The sequence below is a fragment of the Cnephaeus nilssonii genome (genome assembly GCF_951640355.1).
Source record: "Cnephaeus nilssonii genome assembly, chromosome: 2".
In the NCBI taxonomy this organism is placed as follows: Eukaryota; Metazoa; Chordata; class Mammalia; order Chiroptera; family Vespertilionidae; genus Cnephaeus; species Cnephaeus nilssonii.
Genome location: NC_137073.1, coordinates 13,297,615 through 13,325,277, shown reverse-complemented (window position 1 = coordinate 13,325,277; position 27,663 = coordinate 13,297,615). Strand labels below are relative to the sequence as shown.

General features: G+C 50.4%; 1 protein-coding gene across 2 annotated transcripts in view; it reads left to right on the top strand.

The window, feature by feature from the left end:
- LMF1 (lipase maturation factor 1) overlaps positions 1–27,663 on the top strand; it is a 113,240-nt gene that overhangs the window by 42,741 nt on the left and 42,836 nt on the right. The window contains exon 3 of one of the 2 annotated variants that reach the window (XM_079793109.1): positions 9,097–9,249. In XM_079793109.1, the coding sequence (XP_079649235.1) occupies positions 9,097–9,249 (153 nt within the window). The remainder of the gene's footprint in view (positions 1–9,096; positions 9,250–27,663) is intronic. The other variant, XM_079793108.1, reaches the window with a different exon arrangement.

The window sequence follows — 27,663 nt, the reverse complement described above, 5'->3', positions numbered from 1 at the left end:
GAGGTGGTTAGGTGCCATAAGGCAGGCAGGCAGGCAAGCAGGCGAGCGGTTAGGAGCCAGCGGTCCCAGATTGCAAGAGGCAGTCGGACATCCCCTAGGGTTCCCAGATTGGAGAGGGTACAGGCCGGGCTGTAGGACTCCTCTCCCCCCCCCCACCCCACCCCCTGTGCACGAATTTTGTGCACCGGGCCTCTAGTACTTATTATAGATGCTTTACCTTGTCTGTTTGGAGCTTGCATTGTGGGTGTTGCATGAATAGAGAATGGACATAGTTGGATATGAAGTATGTGGAGTGGTGAAAGTATAGTTGGGTAGGCAGTGCCAGGATGGACTAAGGCCCTGTTATAAATGTTACATTCAGGGAAGGCCTCCCTGCAAAAGTGGCATCTGAGCAGAGACTTGACAAAGGGCCATAGTGCTGGGCACTGGGGGTAGAAACCTAAGGTGGGCCTGGGCTTCCAGCAAAGGAGAAGATTCCAGGGCAGAGCAGATACCAGGTGGACGAGGCAGGCACTGGTCAGCTTCATCCTTTCCCTGCAGGTCTTTCTGTGGTCACTCATGTGCTATTTTCCTGTGTTAATTCTTGTCAGCTCACTTAGCTGAAACCTGATCCTTCTAGATGCCTGAGACTGTCACTGCCCCTCCCCAAGTCGCTGAACCACCGCCCAGGGCTCCTTTGAAAGGACCGCTGAGCAAGATTATAATTGTCAAAAGTGCCCACCAGGTCCTGGTTTTTGTGGCTAAGATGCTCGACCCTCTTTCCTGTCCCCATGGGGTGCACACACTGCCCAGAGTGGGTCTGTGGGGTGGGCTGCCCCTCAGTAGCCATCCCAGCCTCTGTGCCCAAGAGCTGCCTGTTACCACTGACCTTGCTGGAGGGCCAGAGACAACTCGCTTTCAAAGGGGTGTGAAGTCGGTCAGCAAGGTGTGTCCCCTAATTAGGACATGCGGAATAAATAGAGGTATGGGGAGAGAAGGAAGAAGGCTGGTTTGTCCACTGCACTGACCCCAGAGGAGACATTGTCTATGTGGGCCAGAGGCTAGAGGACCACCCTGACCTCTGACCTATGCATGTGCCAGGTAGAAGTGTGTGACTCCTACTTTACTGGTGAAGTGACCCTCCCCATTATTTCTTACAAATATGTGTGTTTCTGTATTAACTGGATATGTTGGCCTCTCTCATAAGCCAGGCCCCACCCCTCTCGTGTGACAAGGGTGTGCCCATCAACAATGTGGAGGATGCCTGGAAACCAGGTTCACTAAGTGTGAGGGAAAACAGGTCATCCTCCAAGACCATGTGGGGTGAGAGTGACACCCACTTCTCGGGACATGGGGCCCTGTGTGCTGACAGCCCACTAAGATGTGAGTGAGGGTAACCCCTTCTGTGGTCATGAGGGCCTTACATGCTGATGGTCCACTAAGATGTGGGGTGAGGGTGAAACCCACGGACACTGGGCCCTGGGTAGTGACCACCCACTCAAATGTGGGGTGAGGAATTAGGGTGACACTGACTGTGTGCCCCACTGACTGCCTGCCTCGTCCACCTGGTATCTGCTCTGCCCTAAGATCTCCTCTGTTGGAAGCCCAGGCCCAACTTAGATCTCTGCCCCCAGTGCCCATTTCTGTGGGCACAAGAGCCCTCTGGGCATGAGGGCAGGAGCTCCCAGCTGCAGTGCTGCAACAGACTGGCCCGCTCCACCAGGGCCTGTGGACTCAGTGCCTCTGAGCAGACATGCCTCTGGGGATTCCCCAGAGTAGGGCCAGGTCTGCCCTGTCCACCTCAAGCTGAGTTTAAGACTCGGCAGCCTTCGTGTGGTCAGTGGATGCTGGACAGCACAGACAGAGCCAGAACGTTCCCGTTGTCAGACAGCCCTGTGGGCAAAATTGACTGTCACATCATTGGATTCCGACAAGGCACTCTGAGGCAAGCTTTGGCTAATTTTTATGCACAGGAAACAAAAGACAAAGAAATGGTAATGCACTGTGCCCTTCAGCCTGATATATGTTAAATATTTGGAATATATTAATCCTAAAAAATCTGTTGCTAAGTCTAATTTCCGTTGACAGGAAGCATTTTTGTATTTATCTAAACCAATGAGCTAGCTAAGGTCATTACTATAGATTTTGTTCTGGGGCTAGCTGGTGACACCTGCATACATCTAAGCAACAGGGGACACCTGGGGCTAGGAAGTCTGGTTGCCACAGCAACCAAGTATTAGCCCGCACCATGAAAAGTGCAGTGGACACGGAGGGTCACTGTGTGGGTGTGTGGGTTACACGGGTCACTTCCTGTTCCCTGCAGTGCCCGAGGACATCCTTGAAACATATATTAACAATTTGTTAAATGCCTCATAGTTCGGAGCATGCAATTTAAAATGATTTTATTTAAAGCATGGAACATTTAACCCGCTCTTTCAAAAATATCTTACTAGAAAATGCGTTCTCATTACGATCTGACCTCTGGCTGAAACGTGAAGTCCTCTGTGGCTGGCTTCTTTTAGTGGTTAGGCTCTATCCAAGGGACCTGCCCAGCTCAGGCTGGTTCTAGAGATTCCTGGGCAGACCCTGTTCTGAGTGGGTCCTGTGGGCCAAAGTGGGGACATAGGAGGCTCCAGACCAGGCCCGCAAGAGTGAGTGGGGCCCAGGCTGGGAGATGGGCGGGAGCAGGGCCTCATCTCTGGAGGGGAGCTGACGTCAGTACCTCCCTGGCCCCTGAGGATAAAGGATGGCCCTTGTCTGTCCTCTTAGGGCAAGAGTGGCTCTGCCAGGTCATTCTGACAACCAGAAGGGTTAGTGGGCCTGGGCAAAGCCCTGTAAACGGTGCCCTCCCTATAGGCACCCTATGTGCGGTGCCTCTCGGCTGTGGCTGGTTGCCATGGTGAGTGTGTTGGAGGGGAATGTAAGATGGAGAGAACTATGTGAGCTGTCCAAATATAGATTCCTGGCCGCTGCTGGATAGGCTGGGCAGGTTGCTGGGTGGCCTTGTTCAGGTAAAGAAAAGACAAATGCATCTTCCCCATGACTTGCTAGACAGGCACTTGCTAACGGGATGCTATTTTTAAATGCTTTTAAATTTTGTCTTAGCCTCCCTTGTGTGTTTTTTTAACCTGATCTCGTGTTATATTTTGTCTCAGTGAAAGAGGAAAATGTTTTAGCTGATCAGTTGGTGGAATGCGCCCCTCGCAACAGTGGTATTTGCAGCAGTAACTGGGTGGTTGGCATCTCTTCCAGGTCCCGTCTGGGTGAAAGCCTGGCAGGCGAGCTAGTTCACGAACAGGATGAGGGACCTCCCTCTGCTTCCGGCTGCACTGCAGCCCCTGCCACCCCAGGCCCGGCTCCCAGGGAGACACACTGCAGCAGAACTGTCCTTTCCTCACTTATCCAAGGAGTTGGGGCTCCAGCTGGCCCCACACCACAGTGCACTCTGGGCCTGATCCTTTGCGGTGCTTCTTCTGTGTAGCAGGGCCTCCACGCTTGACCACCACTCCACTTGCAAAATGCAACTTTCCTTAAGTGGCACTACAGTCACACATGCTGAGTGACAGTGATTAAAACTCTGAAATGTGGTTTGGAGGAATGGTCATGGCTTGGGAGCACCCAAGCAGAAACAGCTTGGAGTGGTCAGGATTTGTGAAGGCACAGCCTGAACCCTGGGCCAGCTGAGAAGAAAGGCTCCTCCGCTGACCGACCGTGACTCTGCATGCTGCTCAGAGCCCGCAAGACCTCCCAAGCCGAGATAAGAGCCCACGTCTTTGAAGCGAGCTTCCTGCATGCATTATCACAGTTACTCTCCCCGGAGTCAGAGACGCACAGAGAAGCAGGGCCCGTAGGCCATGTGTTCACGACCACAGACAAGGTCAAAACATTCCCTGCGACTTGGGCCAGTGCCTGCCTCCCTCATCATGGCACAGCCCGGGTGGCCAGGCCCTACGTCTTGGGCAGACCCAGGTGGCCCTCAGTACTTACGGCTGCAGAGTCTGGTTGTCTCCCATGGTCTGCAGCTCGCTGAGGGAGGACCAGGGATTGGAGTGAACAGCACCTAGCATCGCAGTGCGTGAAGTCTGAGCTGCCCACCTCATCCCACCATTTTGCTGACCAAGCTCTGCCTGGCTCCCCTTGCCCAAACCTCCCCAAGAGCCATCGCCAGTCCTTCGGACCTCACTGTGTGCGGTGAGGCCAGGGTGGGGGTTGGGGGGGGGGGGAGAAGAACCTAGAACCGTCCACCATCACAGGGTGCCAAGGACAGTGCGCCTTCACTTGTGCCCCACCCATGGACGTGCATTCTCCATCTGTGCATCGGCTCCCAGAACCTCCCTCTCCCTCACAGCAGGCTCTGCATTTCTGCAGAAGTCTGGTGCTGTGTGACAAAGCAAGGTGCCACATCTGTGTAGGGAAGACAGGGTCACCCTCATCTGCATCAGGGGTGCTTTCTTGTCCCCGAAACTCATTGCCATGTCAGTGACTGCAGACAAGATCTGGTATGCCACTCCGGAACTTTCCATCCGAGCATACAACCCATAAAGATTAAGGAAATAACTTTTAAGAGCTCGCGTGGTCTCCAGGGCATCATTAGGAGCCCTCGGCGGCCGAGGGCGGGGGCTCAGCACAGGAGTGACAGCCCGTCAGGAGGGAAGCGCTTTTCTCCATTTTCCCCGATTTTAACGTGAAGCTAATGGGTTCCTACTTCTAACATGGATGGTGGCTGTCATTTCTGAAGGATCCATATGCGCGAAATTTAATTACTCTTTCTAAGTAACTCTAATAGTTTCAAGGAAGGTAATGAAGCCTCAGTTGGTATTTTCTTTCTAGAGTGGCCATCCCGGCAGCTTCCGCCTCTGAAGCACTGTTTTAGATTGCCTTACTCCTTGGTCAGAGTCGGCTCAGCCTGTCCTGCGTTGTCTTTGCTTCTGGGTGACATCTGAGCCCCCAGCCCAGCGGCCCACTTGTTGGCTGGAGCGTGTCCGCTGGCTTCCCCACCTCTTCCTGTCCAGAGCACGGTCAGAGCCAGGCCAGTGCCCCTCACACTGCTCATCCTGCAGGCGCCGCATTGCCCACCCATTTGCCAGTGCTGCACATTGCCAGGTACAGGTCAGGCCTCTTGGTGGTGAACTTTCTGGGTCTTCAATAGAAAACATCTTCACTCTTCACTTGCCCCTGAGTAGATAGAAGAGAAACATCCGCACCATTTTTACATCAGTTTTATTGGAGAGCAGTTGCCCCAAGCTGGGCCAGAGGAATGGGGACCCCACCAGTCAGAACTTGGGCCTGGAGGCCGAGGGTCCAAATTCAGCATGTTTTATGGGACCTTTCCTCAGACTCTGCGTGCAGCTGCCCTGGCAGACACAGGTCATGTGCCCGCGCCAAGGAGTTTTATTTAAACTCACAAGCCAGTAGGAGAACATCCAGCTGTTCTGACTGTTTGAGTCTACGCAGGCATGGCTGGTCCCAGCCAGCAGGACGCCCAGGCTGCCCACAGACCACAAGGTGAGGGGCTGTGGCCGCCCTCGGACCTGGATGCCATGGACGACGGCCGCCCTTGAGCTCTGGTCAGCACTGCGTCAAGGTTCACTAGCCCGTCAGGACCAGGCTGGAAGAGCCCGCAGCTTACCCTGGTGTGGTCCATCCCCACTCCTGCTGCCTGTCCGGGACGTCCCTGGAGACAGGGGGCAAGTTAGCTGTTCCTCAGCCCGCACCCGGTGCCCCAGGGGCCACTGTGTCTGTCATGTCTGGGCTGGGAGCACCAGTTCCTCAGGCCCACAGCCGGAGGTGTTTTCCCTTCAGGTTTATGTGGAAATTTTCCAAACGTGGCTTGTTCAGGGCTGGTTGTGTTATTCAAAATGAACCAGCAGCCATAGAAGTGGAAGTTCCAGAAACAGGCAGGTGCAGCTCATGGCTTCCTTATGGGCATTTGCTAACCGTCACCCCAAAAGCCACTGGCGGGACCAATACCTCCAATGGAACGGAACCTTCCAGGGCCACGATAATTGTGTTTGCCAAGTGAAAGGGCCAAATATGCGCCCCCCCCCCCGCCCCCCCGCCCCACCCCGCCGCAAAGACTGAGCACAGGCTAAACGGCACTTAATCTGAGTAAGAAGCACCTAGTGGAGCCTGTTGACAGTCGTGAGCACGTCTCAGCCATGTGCCGTGTGCTGTGCCATCCGCAGGCGCACGGACAGCCTCCGCCACAGGAAGCCGCCACGGCAGCGCACTGGGCATTTGTTTTTCGGAGGACGCCTCCCCACCACACTGAAGCGGAGAACAATGGTGTTCCTTGTGCAGGCAGCACAGCTGCTGACATTTGACTAGATCCAAGCAAAGAAAGCAGAAGCAGGTGGGTCTGCAGGCGACCCTTTCCTCCCCAGCCGTATCAGGGAGTGCTGATGCCGGGGGGCCAGTGTCCAGCTCCAGTGAGAGAGGGGGCAGTGGGAGCAGCGGGGTCCTGCAGTAGGAAGCCTGCGCGCCTTGGCTTCTGGGTGTCCACTCTCCCATGCACCCCAGCAGGGTAAGGAACGTTTCAGTAGGTGACCCTCTGCTAGTACACACACGCACATCCCTAAGGTGACAGCGTGTCCCATCCCTTGCCTACCCTGTCACCTGCTTCCTGGCACTTAGACGGTCTCTGGGCTCTGCCATTTGCATATCACTTTGATTGGTGTCACTCAAACAGCATATTAAAATTCAGTTCATTACATCTGTGCAAAGTGAGGTGACAATTAGAGAAGGCAGGCCCGCACCCAGGGCAGGCTCTGCTCACCCACGTGGAATCTCAGAGTTTGCGGGGGTTTGCAGGAGCGTGAGCAAGGCAGGCTTTGCACTGTGGAGTAGAGTGAGGACCTCACACTTGGGGTGGTATGTCAGCCCCTCTAGGCATTCTGGGGGGTGTTCCAAGCTGGCTTTCTCTCTGCTCAGAAGCCCCAGCCCCACCTGCTCTGCCCACAGGACTGCGTGAGGCACAGGCCTCTCACCACCAAGTGGAGGAGGGATCGGAACGGGTGGCCTTTGAGGTGCTTTCTCAAAAAGAGGGCGCGTCTATAAATAAGCACACTCCGAGCCGTGACTGTCACCACTTCCGAGCACACTCCGAGCCGTGACTGTCACCACTTTCTGCGTATCCTTTCTCATCCAATCACATGCATTATAAATGCACCCCGAGTGAGATAAGTTCAAGTTTAATGAAAATTACCTTGAGATAAAATTATAGAAGTTGGCATATGTAACAAAGTTCGTTTTTTTCCTGGATAAGAGAAGGGGAGTTTGAAGCAAGTTGTAATGCAAAGATTTTCTAAAACCAAAATAAGCAATTGCTCTGTGTCTGAAATCTCATAAAACTAGTGTAGACACTTTCTGCACTTTCCCCTCTTGAGCCTCTGAGGGAAGCCAGTGTGTGTGTCCAATGCTGGGTGCAGTGCAGGGGGCCCCGGAGGGGCGGGACTGAGCCATGCGGGCATCCCATGCATCCAGTCTCCCCTTCCTGGCCTTGGCCAGAGCGCCCTGCGGCTCAGCTTTTCTCTCCCTCGGCTGACAGCAGTGCTACAGGACCCACCACAGCTGGTGGAGCTGTGCTCCGCCTGCCCACCTTGCCTTGGCGCCCAGCACTGTTCAGGCTTCTTTCTGCTTCTGGAATCATCTCCCCAGAGACCCTAGCACAGGGCACATGGGTCCACTGATACCAGCTGCTCATCCAGGCGAGACTACCTGCCCCTCTGGGCAGTGACAGTCACTGTCACCCTGTGTCAGGCATGCCGCACGCAGGCACTGCATTGCTACAAAAGACCTGTTCTCTCAAAAGAACTGATTGGGAACTGGGGTTTCCAGAAATCCACAAACACGTGAGAGTAAATGGAACCCTGCCACCCTGCATCTAATGAAAAATTTCAAACTACAGAGAGTTTGAACAGTTGTACAGTGAAACCTATGCGCGCCCCTGCCTGGACTCTGCGGCTTGTCTTTCGCTCTGCTGGCTTCATCACATGTCTGTTCATTGCTCAGTCCAGTATTCAGTGCCCCTCAAATAAGTTTCAGGCCTGAAGACCTGTCCATCAGCCCTAGAACTAGGGTTCAGGATTCGTATAGGTTTGTGTCTGAGGAAGAAACAATGCTCAGGCCCTAAGGTTCCTCTGGTGAGTCTCAGGGAGCACACTCCCTGACCAGGCGCAGACTCATGTCCCCCGGCCCGCCTCTCCAGGCAGCTGTGTTCCGATTTCTTTCACCTGCATCAGTTTTCCTCATTCTAGAACCTTCTATAAATGGAACCACAGAATATGTACAGAATATGTAATGCAGCATAATTATTTTATTAACAGGAACTTGTGCAATATGCATGTTCCTTTTGAAGAGCCTGGTTTACAACTGCCTGAAGCTGTTCTGGGTTCTGGGTGACACTGAGCAGCTGTTTGTACAGTGGGGCCAACTCAGTGAGTTGTTAGGATTTGGAATACCATCTGCTCTGTAAGAACGTGCTTTCGGGTGCACTACACTCACCCACATGTCTCACATGGGGCTCCCAGCAGGAAGGATTAGCTAGCACCCCTCACATCGAACCTGTAGAGCTGCTGCCATAACGGACTGGGCCCACGTGGGGCTGACACGAGGCAGTTTCATCTGGAGCCACCATCACCTGTTCCTGCTTCTCCCCTGACTTCCTCCCTCACCTGGGGCAGACAGGGACCAGATTCAGCTTTGCAGTCAGAACCTCACATGCAGGTCTCTGGCCTCCTCGGTGCACGTTGTCCATCCTGGTGAATGCTCCTCGGGAAAGAATGCAAAAAGTCATGATTGCAAATGCAAGCCTATGAGTGGGAGAGGCCTCGCCAGCCCCCACTGGCGGTGTGTGCTCAGCATGAGGCCGTGCCACACTTGCAGTGCCCTGAGAAGGACAGGAGACGGTGGTCTGAATGCAGGGGGCCTGGCTCGGGCGCGGGGGCACGGTGCCGCAAGTTGCCGCCGAGGTGCATCTTGACTGTGGGCTGACGCGCTCCTTGGTCTCCATCCATCCTGTGTTCAGGACTGTTAGGTTAAACTGAATTTGGTGGGACTGTCTCTGTAGAGCATGTCCAGCTGTGTTAACATGGCCTTTGTTCTTCCTGTCACCATCAGGATGGGAGTCCCAGCTTCTGGAAACGGGGTTCCTGGGGATTTTCCTGTGCCCTCTTTGGACTCTGTCTCGGCTGCCCAGGAAGACCCCCACGTCCCGGATCGTTCTGTGGGGCTTTCGGTGGCTGATTTTCAGAATCATGCTCGGAGCAGTAAGTAGAACTTTTATTTGTAATATTTGGGGGGAAATGTACTGTCCTCCTGTCGGTTGGGCCGGGCCAGCTGGGCCCCTTCTCCCTCTTTCTGTGGTGACCAGTGGCCTCTCACTGAGCCCTGGAAACTCCATTGGCTTCCCTGGTCCTTCACACGACCACTTTCTGTGCACAACAACCATGGCTCAGTCCGTTTCACACAGACTCGTGGGGTGCAGCCTCTCAAAGCTTCTCTCTCCCCAGCCTTCCCATGGCTCTGGAATGTCCAAAACATTTCCCATCACTTTAAATCAGTCAGAAGGGCACCACGTCACCTGAATCCTCACCCGGAGATAGCCACGCGGGCTTCCCTCTGTCTCTGCTGGTAGTCTTTTTTTTTTGGACACCATGCTCATGGATTTGGGGAGTGGAAGGGGGTTCAGCTGTTTCTTTACTCCAGTGTGGCCATTGGGGGCAGTTGTGTGCTCTGCGTGCTGCTCACCTGTGTTCACCTCTTACGCTCTCTTGCTCAACCCTGGAGACTAGGGTTCCTTAGCTTCCCCCTTCTACGGAGCCTCTGAAAGTGCGTATCCCACTTTTAACTTCACTGGCAGTTGCCCTAAAGTTTTTCAGAAACATTATCTAAGCCTTAAAATGAGGAGCGCCGTGGTTCCTTCTGACTTCCGGCTGTAGACAAGAGAATTTGGCAGTTTTCCCTTCTTTTTCACTCTCTCTTCTATTAAGTAAATAAGGTCTTAACTTTTTATTAAAACATTATAAAATACTAAATTCTCTTAAATTGGAAACCTTGTCATACAGATATGCTAAGTATGTGTTTGCTTTAAGTTTTTCCTTGGGGGACAGTCACAAACATGCAGAATTGTTGGGGGATGGGGCAGAGAACTTGCTCCCGACCTGCCTGAGCACAAGCTGCTTCATCCATAGGGACCACCTTGCTATGTCCCCTCTGGTCCCGACGGTCCTCAGTCTCCCTGCTCTGCGACTTGACACTGTGTTTTCCGATGTGCCCCTGACCAGCCTGAGGTGGGCATCCCTGCCAGGAGGCCCTGCACGCCCCTCCTTGGGGCAGCATCCATCTGTCCCCTCACTGACTCCAGGGGGCCCAGCTGGTCCTCTCGGTGTCACTTTTTCCAGTGTAATTAGTGAGCATTTTGTGGTGAGGCCTCTAAAATTATGTGCTGTCCCATTTCTCATCAGATGCTCCGTTTACTGGTATACTTTTGGCCGTGAGCCTGCACTCCCGCGTGCCCTCTGTTCAGCGCAGCCCTTTTACCTCACTGTGGCTGTCGCTCTGTGATGCCCTCGTTCCCTGTATCTGTTTTGTGCTCCGTCGCCCTCAAATCCTGACCAGTTGTTTCATGCCCTCAAGTCGACTCCGACTCCTGGGGACCCTGTGAATGAGTGATGTCAACAGTGTCCTGTCCTCAACAGCCCTGCTCAGCTCCTATAGATTCATGCCCCTGGCTTCTTCCTTGGAGTCGGTCTACTCATACCTGGTCTTCCTCTTTCCCTGCTGCCTTCCATTCCCTGGCATTATTGTCTTTCCAAAGAACCCTGCCTCCTCCGGATACCCTGCCAAAGTAGGGCAGCTTCAGTTGTGTCATTTTTGCCACCAGCAAGGTTTCAGGCTTAATTTGTTCTTGGACCCACCTGTTCAACTTTCTGCTGGTCTAGGGCAGCAGTCGCCAACCCTTCAGTTGGCGACCGCTGCTCCAGAGGTTTCCTATAAACCAGCGGTCACCAACCTTTTGGACCTCACGGACCTCCAGTTGGCTACCACTGGTCTAAGGTATCCATAAAGCTCCCCTCCAACACCACAGTTCCAATAAGTCAATCTTTCCTATCAGCCTTCTTCACTGTCAGCTTCCACATCCATACACAGGAACTGACCAATGCTAGCCCTTAACTAGCACTGACCGACATCGGCTCTGTGAAGGGACAACGTGCCAGTCATTGAGTGGGACCAGAGTCCTAAAGGCACACACCTCCCCGTTCCTTCTGTTACTATCGAGAGCCCACTCACACACTTCAGATCCCCTCTTCGATGGCTTTCCCCATAGCACCATGGCCGGCCGGCTGTGGTTTGGTGAACTGGCCCGGGGCCCCCTGGGCACTGGAAGCAGCTGGATGCCGAGGGCCCAGCTCCACCTAGGGCAGCAGGCCTGGGGCCGGGCCCGTGTGATGGTCACATCCACTTGGGTGGTGAGCAGGCCCCCAGGGGCTGTGGCAGTGCCGGTTGTAGAGTCCGGAGCACCCCGTTAGGAGCAGGCGTGGTTGGCAGTGTTCCTGACCGGGGTAAATGTGAGTAGCCACCGATACTGGGAGACGCCGCGTGTCTAGAGTCTGCACAATCCAGTTATGATGCTTTCTCTGAGTTTACTTTCCGTTTAACTAGAAAGATAATCATTTTCACAGTTCCTTTGGATGAAACATTGAAATTATTGTCTATAGTTCCTTGTCCATCTAAGACTTGATTTTGGATTCTCTCCTTGGCTGGCTTATAAAGTACAAAAATGTATGAAATGTGCCCTGGCCAGGTGGCTCAGATGATCGGAGCATTGTCCTGTGCATCAAAAGCTTTTGGGTTTAATTCCTGGTCCTAGGTTTCAGGTTTAATCCCCAGCCGGGGCTTGTACAAGAGGCAACAGATCGATATTTTTCTCTCTTTCTCTCCCTTTCTCTAAAATCAATAAAAACATATCCTTGGGTGAGGATTAATTTTTTAAATGTATGAAATGTTTCAAGGACCTTATTGGGACCCGTGGAATGGCAGCTTCAATAGGTGGGACACATAAAGCAAGAGGCCCCCGTGCAGGGACAGCCCGGGCGTGGAAGCTCTGGGCGGCGGACCTGTCAGGCTGTTTTGTGCGTGGTGTGTGAGGCTGCGAGTTGAACAAATCCCACCATGCCTGGCAGAGTGCAGTGGAACATTAGCACATCCTAAAGCACCTTTTATGGCGTTTGATTGACTGTTAGTGCCAGCTGGGTGAGAAATTATCAGGTGCACTAAAAGGTATAATTACTTGATTTAGTCTGTATGTTGGATATTATTAATCTTCCTTCAGTAGCAAGCAGAAAATAGAGTTGACTTGACAAAAAAGAGTGCCAGCAGCAAAATGTCCATCCCTCTGTGAGGTGGAGAAACCACAGCAGACCTGGTGACACTAAAATGACTGTGAATGAAGCCCCTGTTCAGCCCCTGATCTGGTGGTACTGGGTCAGAACCAGTGCCAAGAATCAGCGTAGCGGTAACTGTTCTGAACACTCAGAAACCACTGTGCTCTTTGTCAGCTGGCAGTGGTCCAAATGCCCTGAAAGACGGATGGGCTCTTGTAGAGCTCAGTCTCAGAGGGAACCCCAAAGCTGTGTAGGTAAAAGTGCTGAGCAGAAGGAGAGGAAACCGCATGGCCTCTGTGCCCACAGAAGGCCTGCTCTTCCCAGGAGCCTGAGACGGGGTCATCATGGCTCCTGTCCTTAAGGCTTCTGTGTACTGAGCCCTTATGCCCCTTGCAATGCTGGGGAGGGGGCTAGGGAGTATTGGTGGAGAGATGGCCCAGGCTACCTGCTCTCTGTGAACAGCTGGACCCGGACACACTGCATGATGCAGCTGTTTCATGTCGGACAACAGACAGTGTGGGACGGGGGTCCAGAGGGAAACGCATGAGGTAAGCCCCTTGACAACCTGGCTCTCTGTGGGGAGGCAGGGGGAGGCAGGTAGAGGGGGAAGATCCACGGAGGAAGGGGACAGGCAGAGGGGGGACCTTGCCCACTGCTGGGAGTGGAGGAGGATGGAAGGCAGGAGGCTTTCCTCGTCCCTAATCCTTTTGGAATTCCAGGGCAGGATATAGAGGAGAGGAATCTGTGCACTGAAGGAGCTCCAAGGACATAGCATCACTTCCATTGCCGTCTTACAAAAATGCATTGCTCTCATCTCATCATGAGAAAGCATCAGACCCCAACGGAGGGGTACTCTTCAAAATTACCAACCAGAGTTTTCAAGTATCAAGATTATGAGATGCAATTAAAGACTGAGGCATTGTCAGACTCAGGGAACATGACAGTTAATGTGCACCCTGGATTGTCCCTGGTACATAAAGGACATTAATGGGAAAACTGGTGAAATCCAAGTAAGGTTGGTAGTGTAATAGTGAATTAATAGCAACAGGTATACAGGAACTCCAGACGATTTTTACAGATTTTCTGAAATCAAAGAATTTTTCAAAATAAAAAGTTAAAGAGAAATAGTATGAACAACTTTATGCACATAGAGCAAGTGATTCAAGGAAATGGTTAAATTCCTTCAAAGACATGGGTGAGCAACACTAACAGAGGAAGAGACGGGAATGTGAATAGTTCTATAAATAGAGATCATGAACACAGACAGACCAAAAGCACCTTCCCATTGAGAAAACTTCAGGCCCAGTAGCCTTTCCTGAGGAGTTCTATGAAATATTTAAGGAAGAAACTATATGAATCCTATACACATTCAGAAAGCAGAGGGAGGGAACCCTTCCCAATTCATTTTTCTGAGGCTGGCAAAGACAAGGTAATGTCAAGAATAGGAAATTACCAAGCAGATTTTTCAAGAGCAGATATTAAATTCTTAAGGAATTATTAGTAAACTAGAGGCCCAGTGCATGAAATAAGTGCACTCAGGGGGTCCCTCAGCCCGGCCTCCAGGGAGCGGGCCTAAGCGGGCAGTCGGACATCCTTAGCACTGCTGCAGAGGCGGGAGAGGCTCCCGCAACCACCACTGCACTCGCCAGCCGTGAGCCCGGCTTCTGGCTGAGCGGTGCTCCCCCTGTGAGAACGCACTGACCACTAGGGGCAGCTCTTGCATTGAGTGTCTGTCCTCTGGTGGTCAGTGCATGTCATAGCAACCGGTCCTTCTGCCGTTCAGTCAATTTGCGTATTACCCTTTTATTAGTATAGACTAGTAGCCCATTTGTAGGAAGAATCCTGCAAGCGGCTGCTGCAGCCGCGTGCGCGGCCATTGCGGCCGCCGCGCCTGCACCTGCCGGCCGCTGCCACCCGCCCCACCCTGCCCCGCCCCGACCGGGCTTTCCCTCTGGCAGCCACCTTGCTTTCTGCTTTTCCTCCCTCTTCCTTCTAAGTTGTCTTCAGTCTTCACTCCTCCCTCCCTCGGTGTATGCAAATTAACTGCCATCTTTGTTGTGTAATTTGCATACTCACCCTGATTGGCTGGTGGGCATGGCTTTGGCTGGTGGGCGTGGCTTGGGCATAGCGAAGGTGTGGTCAATATGCATATTACTATTTTATTAGGTAGGATGAGTCCAGCAGTACATGAAAAGCATAATGCATCAATACCATGTGGGATTTTTTCCAGAATGCAAGATTGGCTGGACATGAATGAATTGATGTAATTTATTAAATACCAAATCAAGAGAGAAAGATATAAAATGATATGACCATCTGCCCTGACCAGTGTGGCACGTTGTTCTGTGCACAGAAGGGTTGCTGGTTCGATTCCCGGTCAGGGCACATGCCCAGGTTACAGGTTCATTTCCCGGTGGGGGTTGTGAAGAAGTCAGCCAATCAATATTTCTCTATCACATCAATGTTTCTCTCTCCCCTCTCCCTTTCTCTCTCTCTAAAATCAATAAAAATATTTTTTAAAGGATATGATCATCTCAATGTGAGGAAAATATTAGACAAAATTAAACAATTTTTTAAAAACCTCAGCAAACTAGGAGTAGAAGGAAACATCCTCAACCTGATAAAAGGTAAGCATATAAACTACCTACAGCTAATATTGTGCTTAATGGTGAAAGACTGAATGTTTTTCCCATAAGATTGGGAACAAGGCAGGGTTGTCCACTCTCATCACATCTATTTGACCGTGAAGATCTTAACTAGTGTAATAAAGCCAGAAAGAGGAATAAAATCCCTGAAAAGTAGAATGGAAGACATAAAATCATCTATATTCATCGATGCAAAGTTCATATATATGGAAGATCATAAGGGTTCTTAGAACCAGTGATTGAATTTAACTTGAGTGCAAGATTCATGGGCAGAATACAAAATAATATTCCTATATTCTAGCAAAATCTTGAAATTATAAAATATATTAGTAACAATCACATCCCAAACCATAAACTACTTAGGAAATTTTAACGAAAGTACAACACTTGGACCTTGAAAGCTACCAAACATTGCTGAGAGAAATTAAAGAAACTTAGACCGTGTTTGTGAATCAAAAGTCTCAAATAGCTCAACTGTCAGGTGTCCCCAAATTGATCTACAGATTTTATGCAACCCCAAATGTAATCTAGAAGGATTTCGTTCTTAGAAATTGATGAACTGCCAAGGACCTAGAATAGCCAGAACAATCTATAATAATCTATATATATAACAGGCTAATATGCAAAGTGTCCCCTCAGGAGTTCGACTGGAAGACCAGTTCAATCACTCGCTATGACATGCACTGACCACCAGGGGGCAGTGCGGAACGAAGGAAGGCCCCGGCTGGCAGCCTGAAGGCCCTGATTGGCCCTTCCCATGCACGAATTTCGTGCACCAGGCCTCTAGTAATAGCATAATATGCTAATTAGACTGGATGTCCTTCCGGATGATCTTCAGACGAAGCCGGGGCTGCAAGGGAAGCCCGGGCTCCAGGTGCCTGCCAGCAGCTGGAGGGAAGCCTGGGTCCCAGGTGCCAGAGGGAAGCTGGTGCCGGCAGCTGGGGGAAGGAAGGCCTACTCTTGCACAAATTTTATGCATCGGGCCTCTAGTTTTGAATAAGAGTCAAGTTGTTCAAGACTTCCCATAGTCATCGAGACAATGTGATGTAGGCACAGGATGAAGTAGGTTAGATAGTCTAGAAATAGTACCGCATTGAAATCACAGTCAAATGATTTTTGGACAAGGCACAAAGTCAATCTGAGAAAGAAAAGTCTTTTTAACAAATGGTGCTGGGATGTCTGGATATCTACATAGGGTGAAACAAAGCCCAATCCTTTTATCACAACAGACACAAAATTAGTTTGAGATGGACTGTAAACATAAAACTTAAAATTATAGCACTTCTTGAAGATAACAAAAGAATATTTTTGCAGTTTTGGGATAGGCAAAAATTTCTTACAGCACAGTGTGAGAACATTAACCATAAAAGAAAAAAAATGGATAAATTGGACTTCATCGAGATTAAAATCTTCTGTTCTTCAAAAGACAGCATTGATAATGACAAGTGATAGATTGGGAGAAAATATTCAAAATACCATTATACCTAAGAACCTCTACCGGGATATGTAAAGAACCAAAAAAACCTCAGTAATAAAGACAATTCAGTACTTCACAAAGGAAGACGTACAAATGGCTATTATAAGCACTTGAAAAATCGCTCAGCTTTATTGGCTGTTAGGGAGATGCTAGTAAATCTACAATGAGATATCATTGCATGCCCACAAGAATAGCTAAAATTAAAGATGGACAAAAGCAAATATTGGAATGTGCTTTAGTTTTCTGAGGCTGCTCTAACAAAATACCACAGACTGGGAGGCAGTTGCCTCTGGGATTCAGGGTGGGGATTGACTGGGGTTGCGGGGCATGTGGGAACTTTTGGGGTGATGAAAAAGTCCTGTTTGCTGATGGGATGAGGGCCCTACAGGCATGCACATCCACAGAGCTCCTCGGCCACACACTTCAGGGCAGGACAAATTACTTTTTTTAAAAATATATATATTTTTTATTGATTTTTCACAGAGAGGAAGGGAGAGGGATAGAGAGCTAGAAACATCGATGAGAGAGAGACATCGACCAGCTGCCTCCTGCACACCCCACACTGGGGGACGTGCCCGCAACCAATGTACATGCCCTTGACCGGAATCGAACCTGGGACCTTCCAGTCCGCAGACCGACGCTCTATCCACTGAGCCAAACCGGTTTCGGCAGGACAAATTACTTTTGAAACCTGGCAAGAGGTCAGCCGCTTCAGGGGAGATGACCCAGAGACATCTCTTTGTGGGCAGGACTGGAGACCAGAGACCCCAGCGAGCCAGATTTTCCTCTGTGTTCCTCCCTTGAGCACCAGATAAAAACCACATGCCTTCAAGCCCTGGGAAGACCATCCACCTGGCCAGAGGCCGCCGCTCAAAACAGACCCACGGGACACAGCTTCCTGCCTGGCTCCCTGTGCCATCTGTGGGCCTGTGCTGAGTGGGGTGGGATGTCCTGCTTCTACTCGCTTGTGGTGCCCACTGATGTGAAGTGACATGATGGCCCCACACTGTCACCACATGGTGCTGGTGGAGGCAAGGCGGTTACCCCACTGTTGACATGATTGGATTGAAGCTGGAGTTCAAGCAACATAGGCTCCCTCTGCGGCTCCAGGCAGCCTCAGTTGGGGCTCCATGAGTTTGCATCCTGAAGCCAGGTGTGGGCAGCATGGAGTCCCCCCGCCCCTCCCCTGAGAAGGTGGAGCAGTCTTGTCTCCCTGTCCTCCTACCTCGAGTTGCTGGGATGGCAGCGCAGAGTGGCTGTGTGGGCCCAGGTGACCCCACTCAGCTTCCTTCCTCAGAGCAAAGTCAGTCAGCTTAGGACGCACGTCTGTGCCTTTCCTCTGGAATGGGGCAAACGCACAGTAGGTGACTTTTTGGGAGAGCTCGGGATCGTTTCTCCGATTTTGGGCTCCATTTTCTGTTCTAAATGCATAGATTTCAGTCATATTAGAGTGGAGAATCTCTCACAGACGTGGGAAATAGCGTGAGTGAATCACTGTGTTTAAGGCAGCAGGTTGCCTTTATGCCTTAAAAAAAAAAAAAGTTTTCACTTTTTCCTCAATCTCCATTTTTGTCAAGACAGAATATATGTGTGTGTAACTGAGTTCATACCAGCCAGAGTTTTTACCCCGGAGCACGCCAGAAACCTGTCACTGAAGCCTGGAGCCCTTTGCCTCTGACCCCTGCGCTTCTCGGGCGGAGCAGACAATGGATTTTCCACACGGGCCTTGGGAGCTGAAGCTGTCCTTGATTATGTCACACTGTCACAGGCTGATGAACTGTGTGTGCTGAGGGTTTAGAGCTCTCAATTGCTAAAATTCTGGGAATTGAGCCAGTGCCCTTGTTGCTGGGAATTCTCAGACCTGGATAGTACCATGCGGTTTTAGTTTGACCCCCACCCCCACCCCAAGAATTGAGAAACCGAAGCCCACTCTCTTCTGCACCTCCCTCTTTCCAGCTCCCGCCCCCTCTGCCTGGCCTCTGTCTGGGGCATGTGCACAGGGCTGTTGGGTTTGGCAGCAGCAGATGTGCAGGGCTCTTTGCTGCCATCTCTCTCCTCCTGTAGGAACCTGCTTTGGCGTAAGCACTGCCTTACAGAGAACGTGCAAACCTGAACAATGAATGGCAAGTGAAAAAATACTTTTGGTGTCCAAACGCTCTCCAGAGTCCTGGGAATAAGGACAGAAGGTGTGGGGAACCTGATTGCTGATGAATTCCACTTCTGGGGTGCGCCTCCTAGCACAGCTGCTCCTGCTTGCACTCGGTGTGCCAGCACGGCTTTTGTTTCCTGCGCGCTCTACAATTCTCCCAACATCTTGTTCCACATTCCTCCTGATAGTACACTATTTTTATTATTGCTTGAAGACCTTTCAGGAGTTAAATACTTAGTACCCTCAACTCTTATTGAGCAAAATCACAGCTAAAATTAGCAGGTTTGTTTTTATTTTTTTAAATATGTTTTTATTGATTTCAGAGAGGAAGGAAGAGGGAGAGAGCTAGAAACATCCATGATGAGAGAATCATTGATTGGCTGCCTCCTGCACACCCCACACTGGGGATGGAGCCCGCAACCCTGGCATTTGCCCTGGCCGGTAATCGAACCATGACCTCCTGGTTCATAGGTCGCCACTCAACCACTGAGCCATGCTAGCTGGGCTAAAATTAGCAGTTTTCATTCAAATTGCATATTTGCTATGCTGGAGCAGGGCATTTTTATATGGCAGAAGTGGAGAGATACAACCGTCGACATAAGTAATGTTTAAACCTGCAGAAAATTTCTATAAGAGTTTATTTGAGCCTAGCTGATGACCTATGCCAGGGAGCAAGATCTCAGATGCTCCAGACAGTTTCACAGTTCCTGTATGCATTTGAAATCCGGGAAGATGGCATGAGGGTGGGAGGAAGCAAGATGGGATTGAATTACAGGACAGTTGAAGAGATTATGTGCTCTTTTGAAGGTGGTTATGTTTACTTCAAAGGTGTGTTAATCTAGAAACACAGAAACAATGGGCAGGGCTTGAGAGACAAACCTTTCACTAAAAAGTTATATGCCTGGGACTTGACTGCCCACTATGATTTGCTCGGTTAAGAATTTATGATCAGATCACCCTGTGAGTTTACTTTCCATAGAACCCCTTTTCGTCCACACGGTATGAAAGGAGTAACAAAGGGTCAGGACCTGGTGAATTCGGGCATGAACAAGAGCCTCTGACGCCTCTCAGAAGCTGACGTGAGGATTAGCGTTCCTGTCTGTACATTTCGGTGACCCCCGAATAACCTACAGGCTGCAGAAAGCAGTGACAAGATGCTGGCGCACTTTCCATGTGGCTTCAAGTCCTTAGTCATTTATCAGCAGGGGCTTGACTGCTAAACACCTGCGCTGCTTGTGGCTCTGTGCTCACACCTGGCTGCAGCACCCACAGGAGGGCCTTCTGAAGCTCCTTGTGTGCAGACTGTCCTACTGTCTTGTTAACACAAGGGGGAAAAGCCATATCTGAAATGCAGAAAACACAGGCCCAGAGGACCTATAGCTTTCAGGTCAGAATTCAGCAGAGCCGGGAGCCGCAGCCAGGCTGTGATTGAAGGGCACCGTGAGAAAACACTTTCCTCAAATAACTGGTAATTGCGTCCGAGATCCTGCCATAAAGAGTCACCTGGGATATTATGAAAGCTTTGGGCCAATAAATTCAACGATTTAGATGAAATGGACAAATGCAGCTTACCAAAACTGAGACAAAAGGAAACAGGAAATCTAAGTGGCTCCATACCTGTGAAATAAATTGAATTTGTAATCAAAAACCATTCCAGAAAGAAAAGTGCAGGCCCAGATGGCTTCACCAGTGGAATCTATCAAATGCTTTAGGAGGAAATAATAGCAATCCTACACACAAACTCTTTTGGAAAATAGCAGAGGAGGGAACACTTCCCAGATTGTTTTATGTGACCAGCAGAACAGTGATACCAAAAGCTGGCAAGGACATCAGCAAAAGGAAAGTAGAGACTGCTGTCCCTCATGAGCAAAGGCATAGACACCCTCTGCAAAATATCAGCAAATCAAATCCGGCAATATAAAAAGGCATGCTCTATCTCAGGAGTGTGAGGTGGTTTTAACATTTGAAAGCCAATTAGCAATTCACTATAGTAACAGAATATAGATGAAGAAGTATTTTATCATCTCAAATGCAAAAAAAAAAGCACATGATACAATTCAGCACCCACTCATGACAGAACTTCCTCAGCCTGACAAAGGCCTCTGTGACGCCTCAGCTCACACGGCTCTTCACGGTGAGGAGGAAGCTTTCACGTGCGGTTAGACACCAGGCCCGGATGTCTGTTCCTCATTCTGCTCTTCAACACTCTCCTAGAAGTCTTAGTGCAATCAGACAAGAAAAAGAAATGAAACTGTTATTCATAGATACGATTGTGTATGTGGAATATCCAGGGGAATCTAAAAAGCAGTTACTAAAATGAATACATGAATTTCACAAGTTGCAGGATAAAGGTCAATGAGAAGATAACTGTACTATACTATTAAGAAATCATTAGAAAATAAAACAGAATACAAAAACAACTGAGAATACTGTCTACAATTGCATCAATAGCCCCCAAATACCCCCATAATAAATCTGATTAAGGAGGCCCAAGATGTGTACACTAAAACTGCACAACATTGCTGATAGGAATTTAAAAGACCTACATCAATGAAGCGATGTACCATGATCGTGGGTCAGAAGACTCACTGTTGTTAAGATGTCTATTTTACCCAAATTTACATGTAGAATCAAGGCAATCTCTATCAAACTCCCAGGGGGCCTTTTTGGAGAAATTGACATGCCAGTTCTAAAATTTACATGGAAATACAGAGAATCTTGAGAAAGAAGAACAAAGTTGGAGGACTTATACTTCCTGATTTTATAGCTTAATTTAAGACTGAAGTATTTGGCATTGATCTAAGCTAAAAAAACAACAACAAACAGATCAGCAGAAGAGAATGGTCCAGAAACAGACCCAATCTCTATAGTCGATTGATATTAAAGTATCAAATCCATGGGTAAAGAAAAGACATTTTTTAATAAATAGTGTTAAAATCATTCGATATCTGTATAGAAAAATAAAATGAGCTTTGACTGCAATTTCATTTATACTGAACTCTAATTTGAAAGTCATCATGTACCTAATGTAAAAGCAAAACCTTAAAGTTCATAAAAGAAATCATAAAGTGTATCTTTCAGAAGCACATTCACAAAGATACAGTCAATTGATTTTCAACCAAGACACTAAGTCAAAACAGTGGGTCAAGGAAAGTATTTTTTTTTTTATAAACATGAACACCAGAATCATAATGTTTTCAAAGATAACATAGTTACTTCGAGGTTGACAAAAATTTTTTGGACAGGGCACAAAAAAGCACTAAGCATTAAAGAAAAAAATATCGATATTAAAATTTTCCATAATCAAAAGACACCATTAAGAAAATGAATAGGCAAGCCAGAGACTGCGAAAAGTATTAGCAGTGCATAGGTCTAACCAAAAACATACAAATCTCAATAACAGGACGTAGGACCTGAACATACTTCACTAATGAAGATATAAGAAAGGAGACAAGTGCATGAAAAGCTCGGAGACAGCGTTTAACCCCCGAGGGGGTCATATCTGAAATGCTGTCAGCACCCCATGCTGGTGAGGTGCAGGCGACTGGAATTCCTAGTGGGTTTCATCGCTAATGGGGTATAAGATGGCACAACCACCTTGCAGAACAGTTGGCAGTGTCCTGCAAGGTGACACTGTGCCTGCTCTGGGAGCCAGTCTTCCACTCCTGGGCATTTGCCTGAGAAAAACGAAGACGGCTGTCCGCACGGAGGCCACACACATCCACAGCAGCCTCATTCATAACTGCCAGGCGTGGGGAACGAGCAAACGTCCACCGGCTGGATGGATACACTGTGATGCATTCACACTAGGGACGACACTCAGCTGCAGAAGGGAATCAAGTCCTGATGCAGCAACACACAGATGAACCCAAAGCATGTGCAGCATGACCCGCTCGAACCCAGAGCCAGAGCACCTGACGCCTGAGTCGGTCTGTGTGAGATCCCAGAGCCAGGCAGGGCAGGGCCTGGCTGCACAGCTTTCTGGTGAGTGGGGCGTGGAATTGCGTGGAGAGGAGTCCCGGGGAATGTTCTATGGGATGGAAACCTGTATCCTGTTTAAGGTACTCGGTATCTGATTACATACAGTTCCCAGGACACATTGAACTGACACTTAAAGACTGGTTTGTATTCTTTCATGTAAATTGAAGGTCAACCCTCAGACTTAATCATGAGTTTGCTTTTCACATATAATGATCACTAGTGAGATGCAGCCCCATAAACTCTGCACACCTTGGGGATAACGCGGGAGCTAGCCATTACTAATGATGGGAGAGCCTTGCGGTCACCCCAGCCCTTGGGCACCTCAGCACCGAAGAGAGGGCAGCTGTGCAGACCGCTGACTTCTCTTCACAGGAGCAGTGTTTGGAATGCAGTCAGGAGTCAGCCCTGCGCAGGTTTTGGCTGGGGCTGGGGGCGGCTCTGATGCCTGCTGGCAGAGTGGCAGCGAGTGCACGCTCATCCGTGTCTGCTTCGGACATCGCTGCTTGCTGCTGCAGAGTCCAAGCCACACCTGGCCATCGGCTCCGCATCTCCCACCCTGAGGTTCACACATCTGTCTGACGAAAAGGACGTTCTCGGGCTGAGATGAGGCTTCAACCAGGAAGTTCAGCGAGTTTGCACTTGGGTCTCTGCTCTTACCATGGAGGCCCGGGGACTCAGAGTGATGGTTAGCTTGCCTCATGTGTGCATGGCCCAGAGACGCTCCAGCCCCAGGAGGCACTGAGAGGTTAGTGAAGAAAAGCAAGGAGCTAAGTCGCTAAAGGAAAATGAGAGTTCGGAGTCAGGAGCTCTTTCTGGGAATCATACTGCCTCCAGTGAAATCGTATTACATGTAATGAAATAAATGTCGGAATGCAACATGCCCCATGAAGACCCAATCAACGGATGTCGTTGTCATTTCCTTGGCCAGCCTGCCCTGTCCTGGGATCCCCTCTCCCCGCGGAGAGCAATTACCCCAATTTGTTTTATTGCATTAGTGTGGGCAGAGCTGAAGAAAGGGGCTTTCTTCCTTCCTGCAGGAGCGCCCGGGAGGCCAGACCTCGGACCCCAGCCTGGGGGCAGCATGGGTATTTCTGGTAAAAGATACGTCTGCAATGGTCTGGCCTATGGCCCCCAGCTGCAGCCCCCCGACCCCCCACTCGCACAGGCTCCCAGGCTCCTCAGCACCCTCTTTGTGCCTCTATTTCCAGCCACTCGCCTTGGAACCACCCTCAGCAGGAAGACAGCCATTCCCGGTGGTCTAGAAAGGAACCGGGTCCTAAACGCCTCCAGGACCTGTGACATGCCTTCCACCCACTCCATCCACCCACTCCACGCAGCCCCACTCCAGGTCTGTCACAGGCAGGTGCCCCACGGCAGTTCTCAAAGGATCTCCTGGTCTGGGAGAGGGCAGATAACACTGCACAGCCAATGGCTGTAGTGGTTTCTCTCCCTCACCACAGGTTCAGGCCAAGCCATGTCCCGTAACTGACTGGTACTTACTGTATGCACAGTGCTCCGTTTGAGGCTTTAAATGGTGCATTTCTATTTCGTCGTACCTTGGGGTCATAAGTCTGACGCTGGAGAGTAAAAAACGGGGCCAGGTGGCGACCCTAAGTTTAATGGGACCCTTCAGATGGGAAGTAAATCTCAAATGCAGCCATTACCACATGCCTGAGACATCGGGCCCCCCTCTCTCTGCTCACAGAGCACATGGGGTACCCCCACCTACTAAAGGTACACATGGGGTCTTGTGGGCCCACCTCAGCTCCCACAGGAGAGAAGCATGCTACTTAGGTCAGGACAGAACCCAGGATTCCCAGGCCCCCACTGGCCCAACTCCCACTCACCCGTGAATGGTGCCCCAGACACCATGCCTGCTTGTGGGAGCAATGGTCTGTCCCCCCCCCCCACACACACACACACATTTGTGAACCACTCGTCAGTGCTCAGGGCTCCAGGGTCCTCACAGCTTCTCCTTTGTGGGAAAGGAGCCGGCAGAGACTCTGACGATGAGAGAACGGGTGTATGTCAAAGCGAGGCACTGCAGACAGAGCTCTCCCGGGTGGTACAGGTGCCCTGATGAAAGGGGGCGCAGGCCTGCAAAGCTCCGCTCCTCCCCCCCCCCCCGCCCCCCGCCGCCGGCCAGTGTGCAGGACTGGTGCAGCTTTACAGAAATGGATGTTCTGTGGTGTGAGGCCTTGGACCCTCCCATTTCCAAAAGGGAGTTTTGAAGATGCGTGTGCTCAGACCCTTGAGCTTCAGAGAGGAGCCCATCTGCATCCCACAGGCTCCTGCCTTTGCGCTCCTGCCTCCCACCATTGCCTGTAAGGCTGTCTCAGTCACTGCGGAATGTTCCAGCATCCTGGCGCTCTCCCATCCCCGAGCAGAGAGCAGGGGTCGTATGGACAGTTGTGGGTCACTCGCCTCTCTTTGGGTCTGCCTTGTTAGTGGCCTATCTGCCGTTTTTGTGGGGTTTTTTTCTTCAGAATTAATTTTGGCCTGAAAACGTCTCAAAGAAGGCTTTGTTCCTTTGACACTTACTCTGGAAGAAAAAAAAAATCTGTGGAAAATCTGACATCTGCATTGTAGGGAGAAATCAGTAGATGGGGAGGAATATAATTATCTTCCGCTCCTGAAAGAATGTCTCAGATTTTTAAGTGTCTCATATCAGCTTAGAGTTTGAATGACATTTTAATTATTTTGTTTTTTTTCTTCTTCGCTGGTTTGAATCTCCAAAGATTCACCCTCAGATTCTGAAAGGATGCAGGGAGTGGAGCCGTGCTCACGGGGAGCCTCGTGTGACCGCGCGGCTGAGGTTCTCCACAGAACTAGGGGTGCGTTTCATCAGAAACCAGCAGTTCTCCCATAGGCAGACGGGCTCACTCAGATCTGGGTCGTCTGTTTTCACACAACATAACTGTGTATGGTCAAATTCAAACGAGTTGTCTCTCTGGCACTTTGTGATCTAAGCAAACCCACTTTCCAGAAAGATGTGACTCCACTTTTCAAAGTGATGCACTCAAAAGTCTCTACCTTGGAGCACAGCTCCACGAAGGTGCCGCAGCTCGGTGGCGCTGGGAGCAGCCGGTGGCTGCGGGCCAGGCGGGTTCTGCCCCACCGAGGTCTGAAGTCCTAGCAAGGTGGCTGCGGAAGCAGAGGTGGCTCCTCCAGAACCAACCTCAGAATAGCCTCTGGGTCTCAGCGGTGCTGGGAAAGTTGAGTACTGCGGTCCCTTTGGAGCGCATTGTTAACCGCGGTTAGGTGCACCCATGTTTCTCCGTCCAGCCCACACGCACCGCAGAGCTCTGTCATTCAGTTTCACTGTAGAAGCCGTGTGGCCGCCACACGTCACTCCACGTTTCTCCTCCTTAGGGTGTTGCTGAGTTCGTGCCGCCCACCAGGGGCCCAGGCCAGAGGTCTTGGCTGCTCCCCACCCCACACCTGCTCCAATCCCTCGGCCCATCCTGTGGGCTCCACATGTCTGGAATTGGACACATCCCACATCCGGAACAGTCATTCTGCCTTGCTGGCTGCATGGTCACCAGAGGAGCCATCAGCTCACACTCTTGTCTCTGGCTCAGAGCCCTCAGCCTCCCCAAAGTCTTTCCCAGGCACAAAGGTTAGTTTTATGTGTCAACCAGTTTTAGCCATCACCCCTAGTTATTCAATCAAACCCTAATCTCATTGTTGCAGCAAGTGTTTCACAGACGTGATTAAAGTTCATGATCAGCCCAACCGGTGTGGCTCAATGGTTGAGCGCTGACCTATGAGTGGTTGAGATCACAGTTGGATTCCCCATCAGGGCACAAGCCCAGGTTGTGGGCTTGATCCCCAGTAGGGGGCATGCAGGAGGCAGCCGATCAATGAGTCTCATCATTGATGTTTCTATCTCTCCCTCTCCCTTCCTCTCTGAAATCAATAAAAAAAAATACTTTTTTTAAAAGTTCATGATCAGCCCGACTGGTGTGGCTCAGTGATTGAGCATCAGCCTATGAACTGGGAAGTCATGGTTCGATTCCCAGTCAGGCACATGCCTGGGTTGCGGTCTTGATCCCCAGTGGGGGGTGTGTGCAGAAGGCAGCCGATCAGTGATTCTCTCTCTCTCATCATTGATGTTTCTATCTCTCCCTCTCCCTTCCTCTCTGAAATATATATATATAATTTTATTTTGTTTTTTTTAGAAAGTTCATGATCATTTGACTTTAATGAGAAATACTATCCGGGACAATCTGGGTGGGTGCATGGTGGGTGGTGGATGGGTGGGTGGGTGCATGGATGTTTGGATGAAACTCAGGTAGTCATAACTGCAGAAACCACCGACACAAGAGAAAACTGAGCTGCATTAGGGTTGTTTCTTTATTGGTGCAGTTTCTTTCTCCCCTCTAATCCGACTATTATGTAAGAGACAGAAATTGGAACCGAGTCTCTGCATCTCAAGCAGAGTTTTTATTCCTGGTGGGGGAGCAGTTGGTTTCTGACTTATGAAGGAATCATGCGGAGAGAAAGGGGGCTGTTGGGGTGGAGCTGCATCTGACAGGCATGTGAGCGGACTGCCCTCCCTGTGACTGCAGACCAGCCACGATGTGGACTCTGCGTGACGTCCTGGAAGCTGCGCAGGGTTGCGGGGCAACCAGCTGTGCTGGGGCGGCTGGCCAGCTCCCGGAAGCTCGCCCACAGGCTGGTCAGCAGAGTCCCCTCTCCCTGCAGCCACTTTCCCAGGGGACCAGGCAGCAAAGCAGCTCCCTGGCCCTTACCGGTTTGGCTCAGTGGATAGAGCGTCAGCCTGCGGACTGAAGGGTCCCAGGTTCGATTCCAGTCAAGGGCATGTACCTTGGTTGTGGGCACATCCCCAGTAGGGAGTGTGCAGGAGGCAGCTGATCGATGCTTCTGTCTATCCCTCTCCCTTCCTCTCCGTAAAAAATCAATAAAATATATATATTTTTAAAAACAAAGAAGCAGCAGCAGCTCCCTGGAGGCCCTCTCGGGCCTGCACACGGCAGGGTCCTGAGTGCCTTGAAACAGTAGTGACCATTCAGGAGATGGATGGAG